Here is a 21,041-nt window from a genome sequence, read left to right as displayed (position 1 = left end):
AGACTTATTAGGGAAAATAAACTAAACAAACACAACATAAAACTAAGAGAACACGAATAAGGCAAAAAAAAAACTGACCAAGAGATTTAAGGCTAAACTAACTAGAACAAGGAAAAGGAATACAGAGGGGAGTGACCAATTAAGCTGAAAAACTACCTCACCGGCGGAAACACACCCGAAAAACTTCGGTCAACCGTCAAGGCCAACGCAAGGAAGCCGTCTCACCTGAATCAGACTTCGATTAGCGAGAAAACCCTAACCTTAACTTCACCTTTACCGTCGGGAAAACAATTAACGGAATTCCTTTCGACGGCGGCGTTAAGACTAGTCTTGACTCCTTGTTTCGTTGGAGAAGAAGCTAAACCACTTGACGACACCAAAAAACAAGAACCACCGATGAATTAGGCGAACAAATTTGCTGTGGAAACTCCTTGTTTCCAATTCCCAAACAAACACCTAAAAAAATAAAGCAAACTAAAGCTAGTAAAGAAGACCAAGACTCGCCGGCGATGGCTAGGAGAAGAACGTCGATCGCCGGCGAGCAGAGGATGAGAACAGGGGAAGCGGTGGGGAGATAAGGTTGGGGGTTTTCTAGAGAGAGAAGCTGATGGTTTAATGTAAGTTATGTAACTAATGTCGATTTAACTTTAGTACATAATGTTCAGAACATGAAAAGAAGACTCAGCGGTACGAAATGTCATTCTCCAAACTAAAGAACTACTGTGAAAAATATGGTTTAATTTTACAATCTCCTCGAGGCTCAATCCAGGCCAACCTTCTTCATATACGCAACAAACATCAATAACAGAGGGAACAACTCACAAAAACGCACAGGCATAGGGAAGTTCAAAATGCTTCATATGGGACTTGTGCTAGGGCAATATCGCAACTACCAACTCGTGACAAACTCCCCCCAACTAAGCCACAAACGTCCTCATTTTGGCTCTGCAAGGTTAGTTCCACGGCACTAACCCTGCGCAGAACATATTACCAAAGCCTCTCTCGTATAACACAAGTGAGATGTGCTGCTCTCCTCTTTGACACATACCAGGTCTTTGAAAGTGTAAAAAAAAACCCGGCAGTAATAAGGGAATGTAATCTCTCATATAAAGAAATGAAAAACCCTTATACATAGAAGTTAATTAGATTTTGTCAAATGGGTTTCAGGTTCCAACATCCCTAATATCCTAGCTAATGAAAGAACACAAAATTGCCAGTTTCTCATAAAACTCTACTTGCTAGGGAATACTACAAGTCCTCTCAACAGCAGAAAACTACAACTAATTGTAATTGACAGGATCAGCAAATGCTTCCTTAAATCGAATCAACATCATAACAGTTTAATGTTGAATTATCGAGGTGCAGTGTACACCTGCTGAGATGCATCATACTGTGGATAACCAGGCTGAGGCTGGGGTGACAGGGTTTTTCCATAAGCAACAGGAGCACCAGCAGGAGCAGTAGCATAACCACCAGATTGAGGGGCCACTGCCGACTGGTCATAACCAGTTTGAGTTGGAGCTGGTTGAGCATAGCCTTGTGCCACTGCAGGTGTGGCACTGTAAGCTTGTTGTCCTGCCGCTGCAGCATAAGCTGATGGGTCTACTTGTCCCTGATACCCATAGGTTGCGGCACTAGCCGCTGCAGCTGCAGCTTGATCGTTGTAGCTCGCTTGTGCAGTTGGTGGATATTGACCATAACCTGTGGTTGATCCAGCAGTTTGAGCATAACCAGTGGCTTGCTGCCCATAAGCAGGAACAGGCTGGGCCGCTTGCTGTGGGTAACCCCCTGCAGCAGGTTGGGGTTGACTATAGCCATCGTTTGCTACAGGAGCAGAACCATAAGGTGCTTGTGGATATTGCTGCTGAGGCATGTTTTGAGCATAAGGCTGAGCTGCAGAAACAGGAGCTTGGTAAGGTGTATCTACAGCAGGTTGGCTTGCTGCTGGAGGGGCATAACCCTGAGGAGGGGCACCCTGTGATGGCATGCCATAGGGTGGTGGTCTATTGTATTGCTGTTGAGGTGCATAGCCTTGTTGTGGTGCATAGCCTTGTCCTGCATAAGGTTGCTGCTGCTGCATTGGTGCCTGTGCATCATACTTCGGCTCTCCATACCCATGACCGTAACTTTGAGCAGATGGTGCAGTTTGGGAGTATGGAGTAGGGTGAGCATATTCTGCACCTCGAGGCTGGGGGTAATTGTAATTTGCTTGAGAATGAGGAGGTGCCATCGATGGTGGGCCAGATGCATGATGACCTGGCATGTGTGTAGAGTGTGGAGCAGATGCCGGAGCATTTGCTCCATGTCCTCCTTGTCCGTAATAATCATATCCACCGCTATGAGAAGGTGGTCCTTGAGCTGGTGGTCTTTGCTCCCAAGAACCAAAGCCGCTTCTTGGAGGGCCCTGTGGAGGATAATTTCCATAAGGCTGAGGTGGGTATTGCTGATTTTGAGAAGGATAAGGACCTCGCTGGTGATAGTCGTATGGCATTGACTGACCGCCATGAGGGCCACGGGCACCCCACTGAGGACCACCGCCAGGTACTCGAGGACGATAACCCTGCTGGCTATAGCTATTGCTAGAGAATTGTGATGGCCTCCCAGGCATCTAGGAAAATCGAGAAGAAAGAATTAATAGTTAATATATTTTCATAAATCAAGGTCTTAATATATAGACAGTGACAAAAATTGCTTAAAAACCATAATTATAGCAAATTGCCATGTGATATCAGAACTGAAAATAAATAATCATGATAGAATCGGAAACTAAAGAGCATGAAGCAACAGCAATGGCAGAATTCAAGAAACTTAACAGGATTGACAATCACCTGGACAGGCAAAAAATAAGCCTACAACAATTATTTATATTCTATAGCATGAAAAGTAAAACACAAGATACCAAAAAAGTGTGCAATGGCATGCCTTCATAACTGAATTTCTCAAAAGAACCCTCTGAATACAAGAATACGCAATTAATTGATACGTAAACAATTATCAGTTGTAGCACAATGACAAGCTTTGACATTCGTGAAACTAAACCATGAAAATATCAACGCAACAGGAGTTGAAATAAGTAGATGTGTTCTCCACTGCTTATCACCTTGACTAACTTACTATGTTATAGGCATGAACAATACTAGCAGAGATTCATTCAGAGCAGTGATAGCAGCAAGCTGGGACCAAACATAGAGGGAATAATTAAAAAGAAAATACATTTCTATACACTAAAATCTGCATGCCTTGCATTCTTCAAGTATTTGTCTGATACATATGATAAATTACATGCATCCACAATCTGAGAAAAGGAAAAGTGAAAAGATAACAAGTGAAATATTCCGATCTTTCATATATAACGGGACTTGTATTTCAAAACTCTCATCCATACAAACAGGAAGATCATCAGTCAGAATTGCTTTCTATTAATACATGTTTTAGTACATGTGGCACCATAGAACACTGAGGTCTACATAACATTCTCTTGGTAAAAATCATTGTTTCCAGTTTCTAAGTCTCAAAGCAATCTTACCAACTAGTAAAATCCAGCAATGGCGAGACTTAACGCCTGATACCTCTCTTCGGTGGATGACACTGAAATTTGGTTGCCTACTGATACACCAAGAAACGAATGCTGACCGCATTTGGAAGGCAATAGCCATATCTGCATTTTTAAAGCCAACCAGTTCGCAGTCGGAACTTTTTAACATATGAATGGAATACAAGATTTTTCCAGTTGCATCAAGTGATCTTGGCATGGATTATGTATCATCTTTGCAAACTCTCATATAGATCTATCTCTCACTCTCCAGTCAGTATAAACTACAGCATAGTGAACACCCCCCTTCCTCTCCCAATGAAGGATCAACAAGTCAGCTATCCAAGTGCCAACTATGATATGTATGCTACCCATTACAAACAAAGTCAACCTCTTCATAGCAAAGATAACATTCTCCCACATAAAAAATTAATATAATAAAAAACAAAGAAGCTTCTAAGAAAGCAACATACTGGACTAAGAGTACTACAGCACTACAACAATCATAATAAAATTCATTAGAGAAGTTTTGTTACTTGTACGGTAGTTTTTAAACTGAGTATAATACTAGATGTAGCAATTAGGCTCTTGCAGAGGCAAATCATCTTGATTAATTTGAATTAAAACCCCAAAAAAGAATTTTTGGAAATAATACGTGAATGTAGATGAGAGACTACAGATAGCTCATTAGGTCAAAAACAATGAATTATACCTAGATAATGCAAGTATACATACAGAGAACAAATACGATGCCAAAAGGATTGTTTTTACAATTAAGATGTACCTTCAGATATCTTTTATATTTTGATAAGAACAGGTGTATCTCTTGATAAAAAAAGAAGTGACTTGCAAGATGTATTATCATAGTTGGCAAAAGGAAGAAAGTCAGCATGTTATGCAACTTACATCAGAAGAAATTGATGTCAAGTTGTCAGCTTATGTAGGCTACACAGTATGACATCCATTAAGTGTAAGAAGCAAGAATACAAATTTAAAGCCCCAGCTTATCTCAATTGAACAAATACAAGCCTACGGGTGGATCAGTAAATCAGTACTGAAGCATTTGTTCCTATAACTACTAAAACAGAGATTTCAACTGAACATAAGAATCAGACTCCACCCTCAATAAAACTTTGTGACATTCATAGCAATTAAGGAAGCTGCTACAACAATTCATTGTGTAACTAGAAAACTTTTTATGTGGGCCAACAAGAATAACAGGTACAATAGTGACATGCTAACCTAAATCAATATCAAACACTTGTATCAGAAGTGCCAGCACATACATAAATACATAATCTTAGCGCATAAATAATAATGATGTAGAAGAGGATACAGAACAGATAGTACACTCAAACCTATATTATTAAACCAAAAACTCCAAAACAAATATAGTAGCTTCTAAATAATTATGTAACAAAATATTTAGATTATGGCCATTAAATACCTGATTCATAACTTCCTTTATGAGTTCCCGGGCTATCTCCAATTGTTTCTTGTCACCAGTAACTTTCACCTTTTTCTCTTTGGATTGGTCCCCAGGAAGATTTTGCGGTATCAACTATAAGCAACAATTGGAGGTTCAGATAAGAAAACTTTTATTTTCTTGGAGATACAAGTTATCAGAATAAGATATGCTTAATAAGTCTATTCGAACATTATTTTTATGTGAGATACCTGGATGCGTGCACCAGATCTCGTCTGCAGATTCCTAATAGTCTCTCCGCCCCTGCCTATAATTAAACCAACCTGCATGACAAAAATGAGTATTCAATAAGAAAGCAAGAACTCCAGCAGACTTAAGACAGTTTAACACAAGATAATTCAAAGACCTTTTACAAGTTCAATTATAATATGCTAGCTTTTTACTTTAATTTCAGGTAGGCTTATCAAACTAGACTTGTCAGATTTTGATATGTACATAGATTTCACAAGCTATCATTTCCCTATCTCAGCTTTCTACTACTCAAAATTGAACTCCTTTTACAGAGATTATTCATCTTAAAGTAAGTATACAGTGAAGAATTACAAGGAAAAAAAGAAAGGAAAAAAAAGAAGTGTAAAGCTTAAATTACTTTGTCAGCAGGAACAGGTATCTCAATTTCTAATGATCCAGAAGTAATAGCAGCAGTAAAACCCCTAGCCACAAGGGATGGTGAGCCTCCAGCGTCAGCCTGCAAAAACAAATATAAAGGGTTTAAAAAATAAATAAATAAATAAAAATAAAACCTACAAATATGAGGGGGAGTGCATGGAAGAGACCCATAGCAATAATACGCATGCACACACTACAATTAGTCTTAGACTTTCACTTATTGTCCATTTCCAACAGGTGAAGACCAACCATTCTCTGGCTTTAGACGGGACTGAATTCAAACAGCCTTGTGACATTGTCTCAGCTACTAATTTACTGGACAGCAGTCATTGGTCATCACATTTCATATTAACACCCAACACATCCTCCTTATCCAGCCTAAAGATGGGGCTTCTTTGAATAGAGTAATGCCAGTGTAGGTGCATTATCATGACTAAATGCAACTTTCTCCAGTTCACATTTTGAGCTCACAAAAACTGCTAGATTACACAATTTTTTACCATGTTTTTCAAAAAGCTAAATTGATCAAGACAACCTCTGAAACAACAAATATAAGGCCTTGTTATTATCATCTTCAAATGTAAGGGAAAAAGTGCACATCAGTTCAGGTAACTTCAATAAAGTACGCATACTTTTAGTTATTAAAGATCAAGATACAAGGGCTTCCAAGTTCTATCTATGCTATTCCTAAACCCCAAAGCAAGGAAATTCTATGTGACCACATGTCACCCCTCTCTAAAGATGAAAAGGCTCTGCATCCATGATGATGTACTTCAGTAATCAGTCTAATCACTTCCCATAATAAAAGCGAGTCTACAAAAACTAGAACCAACGAATTTTTTATTTGACATGTAAATAACTTAAGCGCTATTCTATACTCCATTTAATGCTTTATGGTATCTATCTAATCAAACCAGCCTATAACATTATTGTATCTAAAAGATACAAAAAAATTTAGAAAACTAAAATAACCATTTAATTACATTCACAAGTCATCATCATTTAAAATTTAATTGTTAACAAACAATTCACCTTCGTACATTATTTACATAAAATCGCCGAGGTGATTAGAGGACATGGAGAGAGAAAATCTTGGTTGAAAACTAGACCCATGTAGTCAGCAAACACCACCAACTAAAGAAACATGGCAGCAATAAAAAAAAAAAATTAAATTTTTAAAAAAAAACTCAAACAAAGAAAACATAATAATCTTTGCAACGACCATACCTCTGCTATAACATCCTTTATAAGACTCTCAGCCTTGTTTAAACTTTGAAGTGTCCCCTCAAGTTCAACCGGCCTAGTTGCAGACCGCGGATCAGCTTCTGCATCTCTAGTGATTTGAATCTTGGCCCCTGAATTCAGCTGTAGATACTTTATCGTATCTCCAGACTTTCCAATAAGAACTCCAACCTGAAACATTGCAGAATCATACTTGAAATTCATTACCAAATTAACTGCTCTCAATCTAGTCATTCCAATAAAATTATAAGGAGTAAGCAATAAACGCTACAAAGAAAAGCTACTCAAAGTCACCTTATTATTCGGAATCTCAATCCTTCGAGTCATGCTTTTATTACCAGAATCAGGATATTGTTGCTCAGTTGCAACATCACCTTGTTCTGCACCTTCAGTGGCAGTCGTTTCCGCACCTTCAATCGGAACATTCTCAGATGAATGTATCTCAGCATCCTTCTCTTCCGAATCACCGTCTTTGGCATCACCTTTCTCCTCACCCTCAGCAACGGTAGGTTCCGTTTCAGTAACTTCTTGAGGAACCACCTCTTTAGTGCCTTCCTCACCACCTTCCTGATCATCAACAGCCGCTTCGGTACTCTCAACAGCTACCTCGGTTTCGGCATCCACCACACCATTCCCATTCTCCTCTTCCGGCTTGTGTCCGTTCTCACTTGCTGTATTTCCCGAGCAACATAAAAGACATCAATGTCAAAAACATCAATTCCAAGATAAATGAGCATATTACGTACTATTAATTATAATAACATCATCAAATTAACTCAAATTCAGCACAAAATAACATTGAGTAAATTCATTTCCTACAAAAACATCAATCAAAAGCAAAATCCAGCAATTTTTCAAACAATACTCTTTGCAAGAATCAAACCTAGACAATCAGCATTTGATCATCATCAATGTCAAAATTACATAGCAAACAAAATTAAACACGAAAATCAAAGCAATAAAGAAAAGGGAAAAAGAGAAACTAAGGCAAACCTAAAGAATCAGGCTGTTCATCCAAACGAAGGCGTTTAGCAGGTTCTTCGCCGCCATTTTCAGCGTCAACAACCTCGTTGTGTTCGCCATCAAGCTCGGCAGTAGAATCAGGCGCCGCTTCGTCAAGAGTAGGTTCCTCCATATCTTCGAGCTTACGTTTATGGTGGTGATCGATAGGAGCTTCGGAGAGCACAGCAACAACCTCTTCTTCCGCCATTGACGGATCTTGAAGAAAAAAATGGAGGAAGATTTTAGGGAGGAGAGAGAATTAGGGTTTACAGAGGTTGGAGGAAGAAGATAGAGAGACAAGGAGAAGATTGCGTCAGTAGAGGGAGTGGAGTTATTTATGCTTTTATATTTATGCAAAAAAAAAAAAAAAAAAAAGGATTTGAGATATTTTTCAGTGAAATAAAAGAGAAATGGGCTATTGTTGGTTTTGGGTATTATATGGGCTAATCTATAATATAATTGTAGAGTGGATCAATGAGGAGCCTCCAAAACCCCAACCAAGCCTCCTCATTCACTCCCGCCTAATTATCCTAATCCCTCCAATTTTCCATTAACCAATCTAATTTAAATTTAAATTTCAAAACAAAACAAAACAAAAAAACAAAACTTTCTAACTAAATGCGTGTAGCATACTATCATATTCTGATTATATAATGCCAATTTTATTATGTATTGTAATTTTTGGTGGAAAATTATATTAAAAAGTGAAATTGTAATTTTCTTTTTGGTTGTTTTGTTTAATTGTTATGCGTACATACTTTGAGATTTTTTTTTTTTTAATCCTACTATAAGTTATAATCCTCCGATATCCTTGAACAAAATCGAGAATTTGCTGATTGGATAATAAAAGTTGGAGGAGGAGTAATAGCAGGAGTGTCCATTACAGAGGAAGGTGAACCAAATTGGATTGAAATATCACGTGATTTTTTTATAACCAATGATGAACATGGTTTGCAAAATCTCATTAACTTTGTCTTCCCCAACTTGCCTTCAAATTACACGGATTGGGAGTACCTCAAGGATCGTGGAATTCTAGCACCAACAAACAATGATGTAGATGAGCTAAATTCGAAAATTTTATCAATGTTACCAGGAAACGTGCAGAGATACTATAGTTCAGACACTTTGGGTCATACAGAAGATGGTGGGATCCTTGATAACATGGAGCCTATGGAATTATTAAACTCATTAAATTTGTCAGGTATTCCTAATCATTGCTTAGAGTTAAAAGTTGGTGCCCCGGTAATATTGATGTGAAATATGAACCAATCCATAGGGTTGTGCAATGGAACACGCCTTATAATCAAGAAATTGGGCTATAGAGTGATTGAGGCACAGGTGATCACAGGTCCAAGAGCTACAGAATCAGTTCTAATTCCGCGAATTGATTTAACACCCTCCAACAAGAAGATAGATGTCCCTCTTAAAAGAAGGCAATTTCCATTAAAATTAGCCTTTGCCATGACAATAAATAAAAGCCAAGGACAGACGTTGAGCAAAGTTGGCATTTTTCTCCCTAGGCCCGTGTTTAGTCATGGCCAGTTATATGTTGCAATGTCACGAGTTACATCTCCTTCCGGGCTAAATATCTTAGTACAAAATAAGAAGGATGTTTCTCACAGTTTGACTAAAAATATTGTGTATAAAGAAGTATTAAACAGTGTAAATGTATGTAGTTTTGTTATAACATTTACTTAGTAACTATTAGCAATGTTTGTTTTAGTGTTATTTCAGAGCTATGCTTTTTTAAAAAAAAAAATATATATGAGCTATTAGATTTTTTTAAAAAAGCTATTAGATTTTTTTGTCATGTTAATGCTACCATTTTACTTTATTAAAGATTTATTTCATTATCTATACTATTTGTTTTACCTTTATACATGTGCGAGGTTGGATCACTGATTATTATATGAGAGTCGATTATTTTTTATGCCCATGCCACTTCAATAATGTTAAAAAGCAGGAAATGAACACGAGATACACACCATATCATTGTATTACCCTTACGACATTGAATGTGAATATGAGAGTGTGTTTATTATGGATGGTCACTGAACAAAGTACAGCTAGAGGTACAAATTATGTCCATCGTTCATGGAGTATGGTATTCATCGACTCAGAGGTGATATTTAGCTAGAGGTACAAACAATACCCTAGATTGTGTCCGTGCAAAATGCACGGGATATATTAGAAAGATATTAAATATGAAGTATATAATATAAGAAAAAAACCTCATTCACTTACAATTACGTATATTTAGCTAGAGGTATTAAACATATATTTAGCTAGAGGTACAAACAATACCCTAGATTGTGTCCGTGCTAATGTGAACTTCCACTATTAAATATATTTTAAATATATGTTTGCAAACCATGTTTACTAAAATTAAATATATGTCGTAAGGGTAACACATACTAAATTTAATTTAGTATATTTCACTTTAGCTAAATATATGTTTGAACTCCATGCAGAAATATAATTGCAAATTTATTTCTCATTTTTGTTCCAGAAAAATAATCGTTGAGCATACACACTGATTAGAATTAAGACGAGATCCAAATTTTCCGAAAATTAATAATTGCCGTTGGAAGTGAAGCTTGGACCTGATTGCTGGGAGTGAAGCTTGGACTTGATTGTTGTTGCAGCTGAAAGAGACGAGTTGGTTGCGAGCTTAGTAGGTTGTAGACAAAATGGAATATGATATTAAATATCTAGCTAAATATACAATATTTTTTTTTCTTATATTATATACTTCAAATTACGACGGATGGACACAATCTTATATTTTTTTGGTTTTTGTTGTTATTGTGTTTTGGTTTTATTAAATACCATTTGCATCTATATATTTTGTATTTTTTTAATTCTATCCTTAATTATATCCCGTGCATTAGCACGGGCACATTCTAGTTGTAGTAGTAGACTAGTAGTGTAGTGTTTTTTTGGGTGAAAATTGTTTTGAGACAACAAAGTTGAGCACGTTTTGATTCGGCATGTTAATCAATCGGTTAGATTTTGAGTGTGGCTATGTTCGATTTTGTAAGAAGAGGTGTGATCACTACAATTGTGTGGAGTAAGTAAAATAAATCGGTTGAAGCTTAAGATAGGAGTAGATAAATTTGATCGGATGAAAAAATAAGATTGTAGATCAGATGCGAGAAAAGAATTCATATTTGATTATAACATGTATAACATATACAAATGTACAACTATAGAATTAACCAATAGATGATAGATTATCGTATAAAATCGAGCGAATTCAAAAGCTCGTGATGAGTTATTTATGGAATATGTTTTAATGTTAGATTGGCAGGTATTATTTGGTGTGAGCCTAAAATGGACTTAACTAGATGAAAGTCCGTGCGATGCACGGTTTTTCATATATAAATCTCAAGAAAAGATATTTTTGTATTTGATTATTTTACTATATAATAATTTCAGAAAAAAAAAACCACATAATAATTTAATTAGAGTGTTATTGCATATTACAAAAGTATAATTTTTTTTTGTATATGTAATTTATAATGCGACTTTATTTATTGTTGTTTTGTATTTTATTTGTGTTTGTTAGTTATATGTTGAATTTAAAAATATGAATATGATATTTTAAAAAAAATGTAAATATGATAATTTATTAGTTACATGATAAAATTTTTAATGTGAAAAGATATTTTCTTTGTTTACATATTTTAATCCTAAATCATTATTGGTTGGTTTATAAAATAGAAATATTAAAAAAGTAATAAAAATATGTATACAATTTATTTCTATTTCTTCATTCACACCCATATCTTTTCCATCTAATAAAACTGGATAAATAAAACATACGTTAACAAAATAAAATTTATATAAATTAAATTTATAGTCTTATAAAATAAATTAATATATTTATCATGAGTGATTTTTTTTTTGTGAAATTGATCTAAAAATTGTAATTTTACAAAATCAAAGCTATGAATTGAAATTTTTTATTAGTTCCCAATCGCCGCTAAAAATTAAGTTAATTTGATATAAGCTACCTAAATCACAAAAAATTATTTTAACCATAAAATTAATTAATAAAGACTAAAAAGGTATATAAAAAAAATTAACAAATGTAAACGATTTATACAGATATAATACCTCCTCGTACTTGAATTTTTCAATCATTTTTGCCCAAATTTAATTCTCTGATTAAATTAGATCTGCATGTAAAAACAAAATTCAGTAAATAAAACATAAACATATAATCATTAAGTATTCCAAATAAACACAATGTAAGCAATAATCAAAAATAAAAATAAGAATTAAACTAAGAATTACGCAGCCATAGATGACCTAAAACTGACACAAAACTCTCTTTGATTTGGTTTTGTATTGATATGAAATTTTATTGGTGTTGTAGGATGTGTCAATTTATAGTGGTCGGCATAAAAAAAATATTAATTTAATTATTATTAAGGAAGATTTTTTATTTCTTATCATAAACACTGTCAAGATTATCTTAGTTATATAAATTTTATATCTATAGATGATTTTTTTTTAAAAAAATAGATAATTTTTAGTTTTTTAAATAAATTAATTCCTTATAAATCGCTCTTCGTAAAAAGATAATTTTAGTTTTTTATATATATATATATATAATTTCGTGGGAAGATTCTTTAATCTCATTCGTCAGTTTTACCTAGGTGGCAAGTGAATTTTTTAATTTTAAAATAAAATAGATATCTATTTTTTAATTGGTCAAAAATATACCTTTGCTTATGTGGCGCGCCGAATGCTCTCCAAAAATGCCTACTTTATTTATATATATTTGGCTTGCTAAAAAATTGTCAAACATTAAGTGAAGAATTTGAAGATCACAAAGTCTACTACATATAGGTATAAAAAAAAATGCCGAATTACCTTATCATCTGAAGTAAAATCACATCCATATACAAGAAATTTTTATGGCATGGAATGATTAACACAAATTGACCTAAACGTAACTCACAAAGTTGTCCTTTTTCCTACACACAAGTATGTCCTTTAGTTTATTCTTCTCGTGAATCACAAAACTCTAATATACAGTAATCAATTAGTACTTACAAAAATAGATTAAGAACATCAAAGTTAATTCGTTTTTTTTTCTTTGTAATACACAATAACATCAAATTCGTGCCCGTAATCAAAAGTTCATGTAATCACCAAAAAAAAAAAAAAAAAAAATTCACAAATTGCCTCTTTGTTGGACCTTTGGTAGATCAAAAATAGCGATCTTAGCATACCAAGGAGATGAAAATTTTACACTACACCCCGGTGTAGCTTCTGCTACCTACACCCCCCTCCCCAAGTGACGTCATTTTGCACATATAATATTTCAAAACTGAACAAATTTTATTAATAGTTGTAAATGAACATACAATTATTTATAAATGAACATTTAATTAAGGAGCATTATTATAGATGAAAAATGTATAAATTTATAATTTTGTACTTGTTATTGAAAATTTTTGAAGGTAGCACACACTCCTTATTGTAATTGTAAGAATCATTTCCATGAAAACTACAACATAGCACACACTCTTATTGAAATTCCTTATTAAATTTGTTAAAATAACTAATTCAGTATATAATTGGGTGCTTTAATTAGTAGTATAAAAATGAACTTTTAAGTATATGCACATATTCATTTTAAAATTAATGCATTTACTTGTTGATCATGAATAAGAACGAAAATGAACATTTATCAATACGTAAATTAACATTTATATATAATGAAAATGAACATTTATCAATACGTAAATTAACATTTATCATCTATTAAAATGTGAATGACGTTATACTAACATATAAATGAACATTTAACAAAATGAAAATGAACATTCATAAAAATAAAAAAAAAATTGAAGAAATAATAATAATAATAAAAAAAAAATAACTACGAACTATAATCTTTGTTTCTATTCTCTGAAACGGTTTCCTTCGCTCTGCAAACAAAACTGAAGAATGTACAGATATAATTTATTAGTTCTTCAATAAAAATTGCTAAGATTATAGTATAATATTTACATTGATTTGCATTACTATATATATAAATGAAAATTATGAATTTCATATGATCAAAAGATTTCATAGTATGCATAAGTCAGTTTCTCAACTCACATGAATGAATATTTATGCATTTCATAAATGTGCATAACGTATCATAAAAATGAACATTTTTTATTTTGGCATATAAAGTCAAATATAAACTCAAATAGATTCAAATATACAAATGAACATTTATAATTCAGTATATGTTCATATATTACCTCGGAATTGTAGAAATGTTAACATCTATACCATAAGTTTTAATATCTTTTAAAAGTTTTTGATCTACAATAGGAGATTTTTACAATGACTATGTAGTAATATATAAATAAATATTTGTATTAATCATTTATTTACATGTGAATGATTGTATACTAATATATAAATGAACATTTATCAAAATGAAAATGAACATTTATAATTTTTTTTTTAAAAAAAAAACCACTACGAACTAATTTAATTAATGCTTACTTTTCTCCAATTTTTTTTTGATGTTCTTCTCTGAAGCTATTTCCTTCATACTGCAATGAAAAAAAAATGAAATACTTCATACTCAAAATTCAAAATGTACTTGTTCAAATTACTAGTTTTAAAACTAAAAATAGTAAATGTTCCTGTAACACAATTGCAACAATAAATTATAAAAATTAGGGTTTATACTTTTTTCGAATTAAATATGAACAAAATCACTTACTCCTTTGAATTTCGACTTTGATTTGTTGAATTATGTAGCAATTGAACAACTTTTTTGGATAATTTGTCGCAAAGTTTGTTGAAAATTTTGGATTATAAAATTCTGAAAATGGGTGCAGAGAAAGAAAATGCAAAAAATGGGTGAGGAGAGAGAAAGTGAAAAAAGATAAATGGTGGTTGATTTTACTGTACAATTGCAGAAAGTGGGTATATGAGGGAGATTGTTAAATGCATTGTTTAGAGGGGGGTGTAGGGTGTGGTACCTACACTAGGGTCTAGTGTATACCAATTACCAAGGAGAAGTTCACTTCCACAAGTTCCATTAAATTCATGCAAATTGTGTTCCCCATTCAAATCTAAAACGACCCCATAACTTCTATCAGCCTCTCTGATCTTGATAATCAATTCAGTTGTAATTTTTCGGATGACTTTAAGCCTCCTTATCTAAAAAAAATCTCCCATTTTTAACATTTTGCAACTCTCTTTACCCCACCAATTATTTCCCAACTTGTCAAAAATAGCATGATACGTTATTGATAATTTGATACCCTAAACCTCCCATCTAAAAGACTAAAACCCCATAATCTTGCTTGTTTTTATTTGGGTTTTTCTTATCTCTGAGAAAATTTGAATCCTTTCAATGGCATCTATGTCAAGATGTGTGTTAAAAGACTGTAAATTTCAGCTTAATGATGCTGTTTATTACAGACCCAATTCCTGTTTTTCTTCAAGAATTGTCCAATCTCATTTGGGTATGTTTGATTTGTAGATTTCTTATCATGTCTTGCTTCATTTTATTAGTATTGGGTTGTTCTTATTTGCTTTGGAATTTGCAAGTTATGATTTTATTATGTTGTAATATAGTGTAATTTGAATTGTTTTGATCAACAGATTTAAGACATGGATTATCTTCACATGAAACTCAAATGACTTGTGTTGCTACTACCCAGAAGAAGTCATCGAGTCCTATTGTTGTTCATCCTACAAGGTATGGTTCTATGTTGTGAAAAATTGAAAATTATGTAAGCTTTGATGTCTTGATGATTGTGTATTATTCGATTATTTGCTGTGCAACTAACCATATATGTTAATCAGCCATTGTAAGATATTGTCCTGTTTTCGGAGGTCGTTGTTCGGAACCTTAGTTTGTTGAGCTTGCAATGTCCTTTCCCTTTTTCGGAGGTTGTTGTTCGGAACCTTAGTTTTTTGAGCTTGCAATGTCCTTTGTTTTTGGAATGTGGATGTTTGACTGTTTGTATGTGAGATTGATTATGGATTGCATATTACTACCCTATTGGAGAAGGGTTCTGGCTCAAGTTTTAATGAGGTTAAATGGTTGGAGGTGTTGAATGTTATTTCTGTGGACATTGATTTGGTTCATGTTCCAAAAAATTAGAGATTTAGTACTCCCTCCGTCCCTAAATTACATTCCTCTTTCTCTCTATTATGTGAGGAATAAATGCTAGAAATAGGAATGTAATTTAGGGACGGAGTGAGTAGTAGATAAATGTATTTAATGTTTTTAAAAAAGGCAATTATTAACTGTTTTTTTTAAAAAAAGTTCTGTTGCATTTTAATTTATCTTGAAAATGTGAATTGTCTTTATCAGGCAAATAACCTCCGTGTGTAATGGTTTTTTTTTTTTTTTTTTTTCTTTTTTGGATGGTGATTGTCTCACAAAAATATTTAAAACAAGAACTTTTACAAACGGCAGAGAAGTATCTCTTACTTGCATTATTGTCCATAGTTGAATTTTGTTATCCATAGTGTTTAGGTCAAGGCTTTAGTTAAGTATCATACACTTGCTGAAGGTTAAAATTTGTGGAATGGCAGATTATGGACTGGCCTTGAATTTGAGTGTTCTTTTCTTGCACATGTTAATGTAATGACAGTTGGTTGGCTGCAGATGTAGGAGCTCCCTATTTCTCTGCAAGGCAGCAACAGACTATTCTGGAGATGTTCCCAGCAATGTCCCAAAGGAAATGAGTCAGTATGAGAAGATTATCGAGGCCTTGACAACTTTGTTTCCTGTCTGGGTATGTCTTATTGAGTGTATATGTAACTGTGTGTCTAATTAATTTGTTGCAAAAAAATGATGCTAAATTGATCAAATTATAACTGTGGTTGTGCAATCTATTATGCAGGTCATACTGGGAACAATTATTGGCATTTATAAACCTTCTGCGGTAAACTTGTTAAATTTACTGTCTTGTGCTACTATATGAAAGGGCATAAATGTAATTATTAGTATAGTGAAGTATATTTTTGTATAGTGACCTTTATGGAGTTTCTCCTGCAGGTAACTTGGTTAGAAACAGATCTTTTTACTCTTGGTTTGGGTTTCCTCATGCTTTCGATGGGGTTGACTTTAACATTTGATGATTTTAAACGGTGTTTGCGGAACCCATGGACTGTAAGAATAATTTTCAGTCCATTCAAGCTTCTATAATTACTTTTAGAATGTAAAAGGTGGTAACCTTTCCTAGTGAATTGTTTTATGTTTCCTCCTCATTCAGGTCGGAGTTGGTTTCCTAGCACAATACATGATCAAGCCTTTGCTAGGGTTCTTAATTGCATTGGTATGTCTTGATCCACATTCCAAGTATCTGATGTCCTTCTATAGGCTTTATAAACTCACTTTCTAATGATGGTGTATTGTGATGCGTTGATGATAAATGAATCTGCTTTTAGATGAAATGAAATCGAAATATGATAGTGATTTTACTAGGTGTATACATGTTACTATCTGTTGAATGAGTTCTGTAATTCATATTTGCAAATAGCTTCTTGCAATGAGTTCTGTCTTTTGGCAGGTGTTCCCTACTGCAGTTCATTGTTTATGTCAAGTTATTGTGGTATCTATCAGTTTGTCGATTTAAAATACCTTCTCAATGTTTGTGATACCTCTTTATATGAAGTGATTTTGGTTGAAGAAAATTATTGGAACCTTAGGGTTTTATATACTTCGTATAATATATATACTGTTCTCTTTCCTTCCTAATAGTGAGTCTGTTTTGTAAGAATTATAGAGTTTATTTGCATAAGATATTGGTTTAATAAACACAATGTAAGCTACTTTTACTGATTGTCATTGATCTTGTACAGACTCTGAAATTGTCCGCACCTCTTGCTACTGGTTTAATTCTTGTTTCATGCTGCCCTGGAGGCCAGGCATCAAATGTTGCAACCTATATATCAAAAGGAAATGTTGCACTCTCAGTTCTTATGACAACGTAAGTTCAGTTTGTTAATGTACCTTATTTTGCTATAGATGAGGGAAATCTTTTGAGCTTGAGAAAGATCTGTGGGATAAACATGTATTATGAATAAGCTTTAGGACATAAGTTGAGTCTGCATTTGGTTAAGTGTTACTTATAATACCTGTAAATTATGTTGACACCCAATGACTTTTTTGGTTTATGATATCATACTTATACACCAGGAACTTGCAGTGAGATTCTTATTTTTTAAAGAAAAATATCCTTGTTCTTATTCTTTATTTAACTATATTTAAATATTTTGTGATATTTATAGGTGTTCAACCATTGGAGCTATCATTATGACTCCACTTCTCACTAAGCTTCTAGCTGGCCAACTGGTCCCTGTTGATGCAGCTGTGAGTCCACTCATTCTTAAATCATAAAATGGTTCAATCACAGCTATTCGATTTTAAAAGATTTTGGTATTGTTATGGGTGTGAGAATCTGTACTAAAAGAAAGAGGCTAAGTTAACCTATTGGCAAATCGAAAGAGTAAGGAAACAGAGACCAAAATAATATATGAGGCCATAAGTCAATTGAATGTTTAAACTCTATGTCTATAAAGAGAGAGAAAAAAAAATAGGGGATAGACAGGACAGAAAGAAAGTAAGGATTACAAATTAATGCCTCCAATTTTATAATTCTTTCATTTCTCTTTATTCACATTGATAACGTAGTTGTTACCACTGAGAGAAAATTAATCGATTGTTAATGTAGTTGTATCACTGAAAGAGAGAGTTTATTGATTTGTTGAGAATAAATCTTGAGAGGCCAGAGAGGAGAGTTAGCGATTCTCAAGCTAGTAACTCTCTATATGAGGAGCCTGAGGCTTATGAATGTTGTATGTATGTGTGCATGCTAATTGTCGGTGTTTGTCTTCACTGAGAAAATTAATCGATTGTTTCCTCTTTCTAGGGTCTGGCTCTGAGCACTTTCCAGGTTGTCTTGGTACCAACAGTTATTGGAGGTAACTTGAAGGTGGCATCTAGCCATTATCCTTTATGATAGATTTTATTTGCAAATCGTAGAATATCCCATGGGTTGCAGTTTTATTGCCTAGTATGACTAATTGGGTATCTATGATGGCATTAGAAGGGGTTAATTGGTTCAGAAACAGCCTCTTTACTAGTTTTGACAGGTCAAGGCTAAGCTTGCATGCAATTTTGGCCACCCTAGATCCCACCTATGGCAGTAGTCATACTGCATTCTGTTGTACTTCTTATAAACTGAGTCCCAATTAGCTTACTTATCTCAGGCATGAATTTCCCAGCCCTGCAGAAAGTGCAGCTATATGGTTTAGGGCCATCCCCCTTAAACTAACTCCCACGTGAAAATTCCTTGGGAATTACGATTGGTGTAACGACTATCATATTAGGTAGATTGATCATTGATTTATCAGGGACCAAGAAACAAGAATTTTTGGCTGCTGCTGCTGTTGTGACTTGTTTTGTCCCTTTATGTATGAAAAGTACACATATCAGTTAATTCCTTCCACTTTAATGCAGTACTGGCGAACGAATTTTTCCCCAAGTTTACTGCAAAGATTATCACAATAACACCTCTAATTGGAGTGATCCTCACTACCTTGCTTTGTGCTAGTCCTGTAAGTTTTTCCATGATGCAATTTGATTTCCCTTTGGCAGTACCTTGACGGCATCATATAAGCTAACTCTCCTTTTATCCCTATGTGTTAGATTGGACAAGTTGCAGGTGTCCTGAAAGCACAAGGACCACAGCTGATTTTGCCAGTGGCACTCTTGCATGCTGCTGCCTTTGCAATTGGTTATTTTGTCTCCAAATTATCATTCGGTGAATCCACTTCTCGTACTATATCTATAGAATGTGGAATGCAGGCAAGTTTCTTCTCCCTTTTTCCTTGAAACTCATATTGGACAAGTGCTATTTCTTTGCCTTTTTTTGTTGTATGTTTAATATTTCGGTTTAAATGCAACACATTTTGTTCTTGATCTGCTGATTGACACATGCTACATAGCATGAAAATTGTATCTTGCTTTGAACATGCTTAAAAGCTTTTATCCTCATTTCTTTCCTTCTTTATTCCCCTCAAGCTGTCGGCTTTTTGTGTATGAGCACATATAACTGAATCGTCATAATACTATGTGTACTTCATACAGAAAAAGCTTCTGTTGGCTCAAAAATAATCAATTCTGGATATAGTCCTTATGGTGATGCATACTAGGGGTTAAGGACCTTAAGGCTTCATTCTACTCACCTGAAATCCACCTATGTGAACTTACCTGAAATTAATTAGCTTAATGCCTTAGCTTTTTTTGGCCTTTATATGAACTATATCGACCCTTGTATGAACTCGTCTGTACCTATTATAAATTTAACTAGGGCTCTTTTGTTTGGAGAGAATATTTGGGTACTTGTGAGAACTTTATTAATCTTTTTGTAAGGTGAATAGAGCCAATCTACTTAAGTTGATCTTTTTACATGAATGTTGCAGAGTTCTGCACTCGGGTTTCTACTGGCTCAAAAACATTTCACAAACCCACTTGTTGCTGTCCCTTCTGCTGTGAGCGTGGTTTTCATGGCGGTACATGATTCTGTGCTGAGTCTCTGTATATTTAAAAAAATTGTCTAGTTGCATTCATCAAACTGAGCCATTGTTCCCTCTTTTGGCCTTACAGGTCGGTGGTAGTGCTCTCGCTGTTTACTGGAGAAACATGCCCATTCCTATTGATGACAAGGATGATTTCAAGGAATAGAGCAATCTATCTCAATTTGATCTTGGGAGTCTTTTTCTTTGCCAAAAATGGCCAAATCTAGGAGCCATTCTTTTCTACAATTCATTATTTATTCCGTTGGGAATAATGAATTTTGTTTAGGTAATTTTTTTTTTCCTTTTATATTAGGTACTCAAAATGGTGATGTTATTCCTTTGCTTCTTCCCCCTATTCCCCTTCCTCGACGCATTTTTAGGTTTAAAAGTAGGGGGGTGAAGAACAAGTTCATAACGACATTGAAATGACATTGGAGTATTTCTCTTGTATTTTTGACCCATTGTTTACAAAGTTTTGCCAAACTCTAAATGTAGATTTGAATAAAATGTACTTTGATAGGTGATTTGGCGGCGTGTCTACATTGACAAAATATATAAGGGGAAAGCCTCATTAAAAGTACCTTGCAAGCCCATGAATCTGTA

The 21,041-nt window shown here is 34.1% G+C and overlaps 3 protein-coding genes across 3 annotated transcripts; 2 read left to right on the top strand and 1 right to left on the bottom strand.

Annotated features, from left to right (window-relative positions):
- Positions 1 to 1,107: 1,107 nt before the first annotated feature.
- On the bottom strand, positions 1,108 to 8,195 carry LOC145612457 (uncharacterized). Its single transcript, XM_081667825.1, has 7 exons — positions 7,863 to 8,195; positions 7,164 to 7,540; positions 6,855 to 7,040; positions 5,608 to 5,706; positions 5,210 to 5,281; positions 4,980 to 5,093; positions 1,108 to 2,608 (listed from the first exon to the last, which is right to left on the bottom strand). Exons 1-7 carry the CDS (start codon positions 8,077 to 8,079, stop codon positions 1,352 to 1,354), a joined length of 2,322 nt encoding a protein of 773 aa, XP_081523951.1. The 5' UTR covers positions 8,080 to 8,195; the 3' UTR covers positions 1,108 to 1,351.
- A 759-nt stretch (positions 8,196 to 8,954) lies between these two features.
- On the top strand, positions 8,955 to 9,569 carry LOC145612754 (uncharacterized). The gene is made up of 2 exons (XM_081668048.1): positions 8,955 to 9,072; positions 9,148 to 9,569. The coding sequence occupies exons 1-2, from the start codon at positions 8,955 to 8,957 to the stop codon at positions 9,567 to 9,569; spliced, it is 540 nt and encodes a 179-aa protein (XP_081524174.1).
- A 5,435-nt stretch (positions 9,570 to 15,004) lies between these two features.
- Positions 15,005 to 20,962, top strand: LOC145610306 (sodium/pyruvate cotransporter BASS2, chloroplastic-like). The gene is made up of 13 exons (XM_081665633.1): positions 15,005 to 15,364; positions 15,504 to 15,600; positions 16,519 to 16,648; positions 16,757 to 16,798; positions 16,912 to 17,025; positions 17,129 to 17,191; positions 17,718 to 17,845; positions 18,147 to 18,228; positions 18,788 to 18,839; positions 19,378 to 19,475; positions 19,567 to 19,725; positions 20,343 to 20,432; positions 20,527 to 20,962. The coding sequence occupies exons 1-13, from the start codon at positions 15,253 to 15,255 to the stop codon at positions 20,602 to 20,604; spliced, it is 1,245 nt and encodes a 414-aa protein (XP_081521759.1). The 5' UTR covers positions 15,005 to 15,252; the 3' UTR covers positions 20,605 to 20,962.
- Positions 20,963 to 21,041: the final 79 nt, after the last annotated feature.

This window comes from Chenopodium album, chromosome 24, assembly GCF_948465745.1.
Source record: "Chenopodium album chromosome 24, dcCheAlbu1.1, whole genome shotgun sequence".
In the NCBI taxonomy this organism is placed as follows: Eukaryota; Viridiplantae; Streptophyta; class Magnoliopsida; order Caryophyllales; family Amaranthaceae; genus Chenopodium; species Chenopodium album.
Note: the sequence above shows the minus strand (reverse complement) of the source record. Positions and strands in the feature narration are given on the sequence as shown.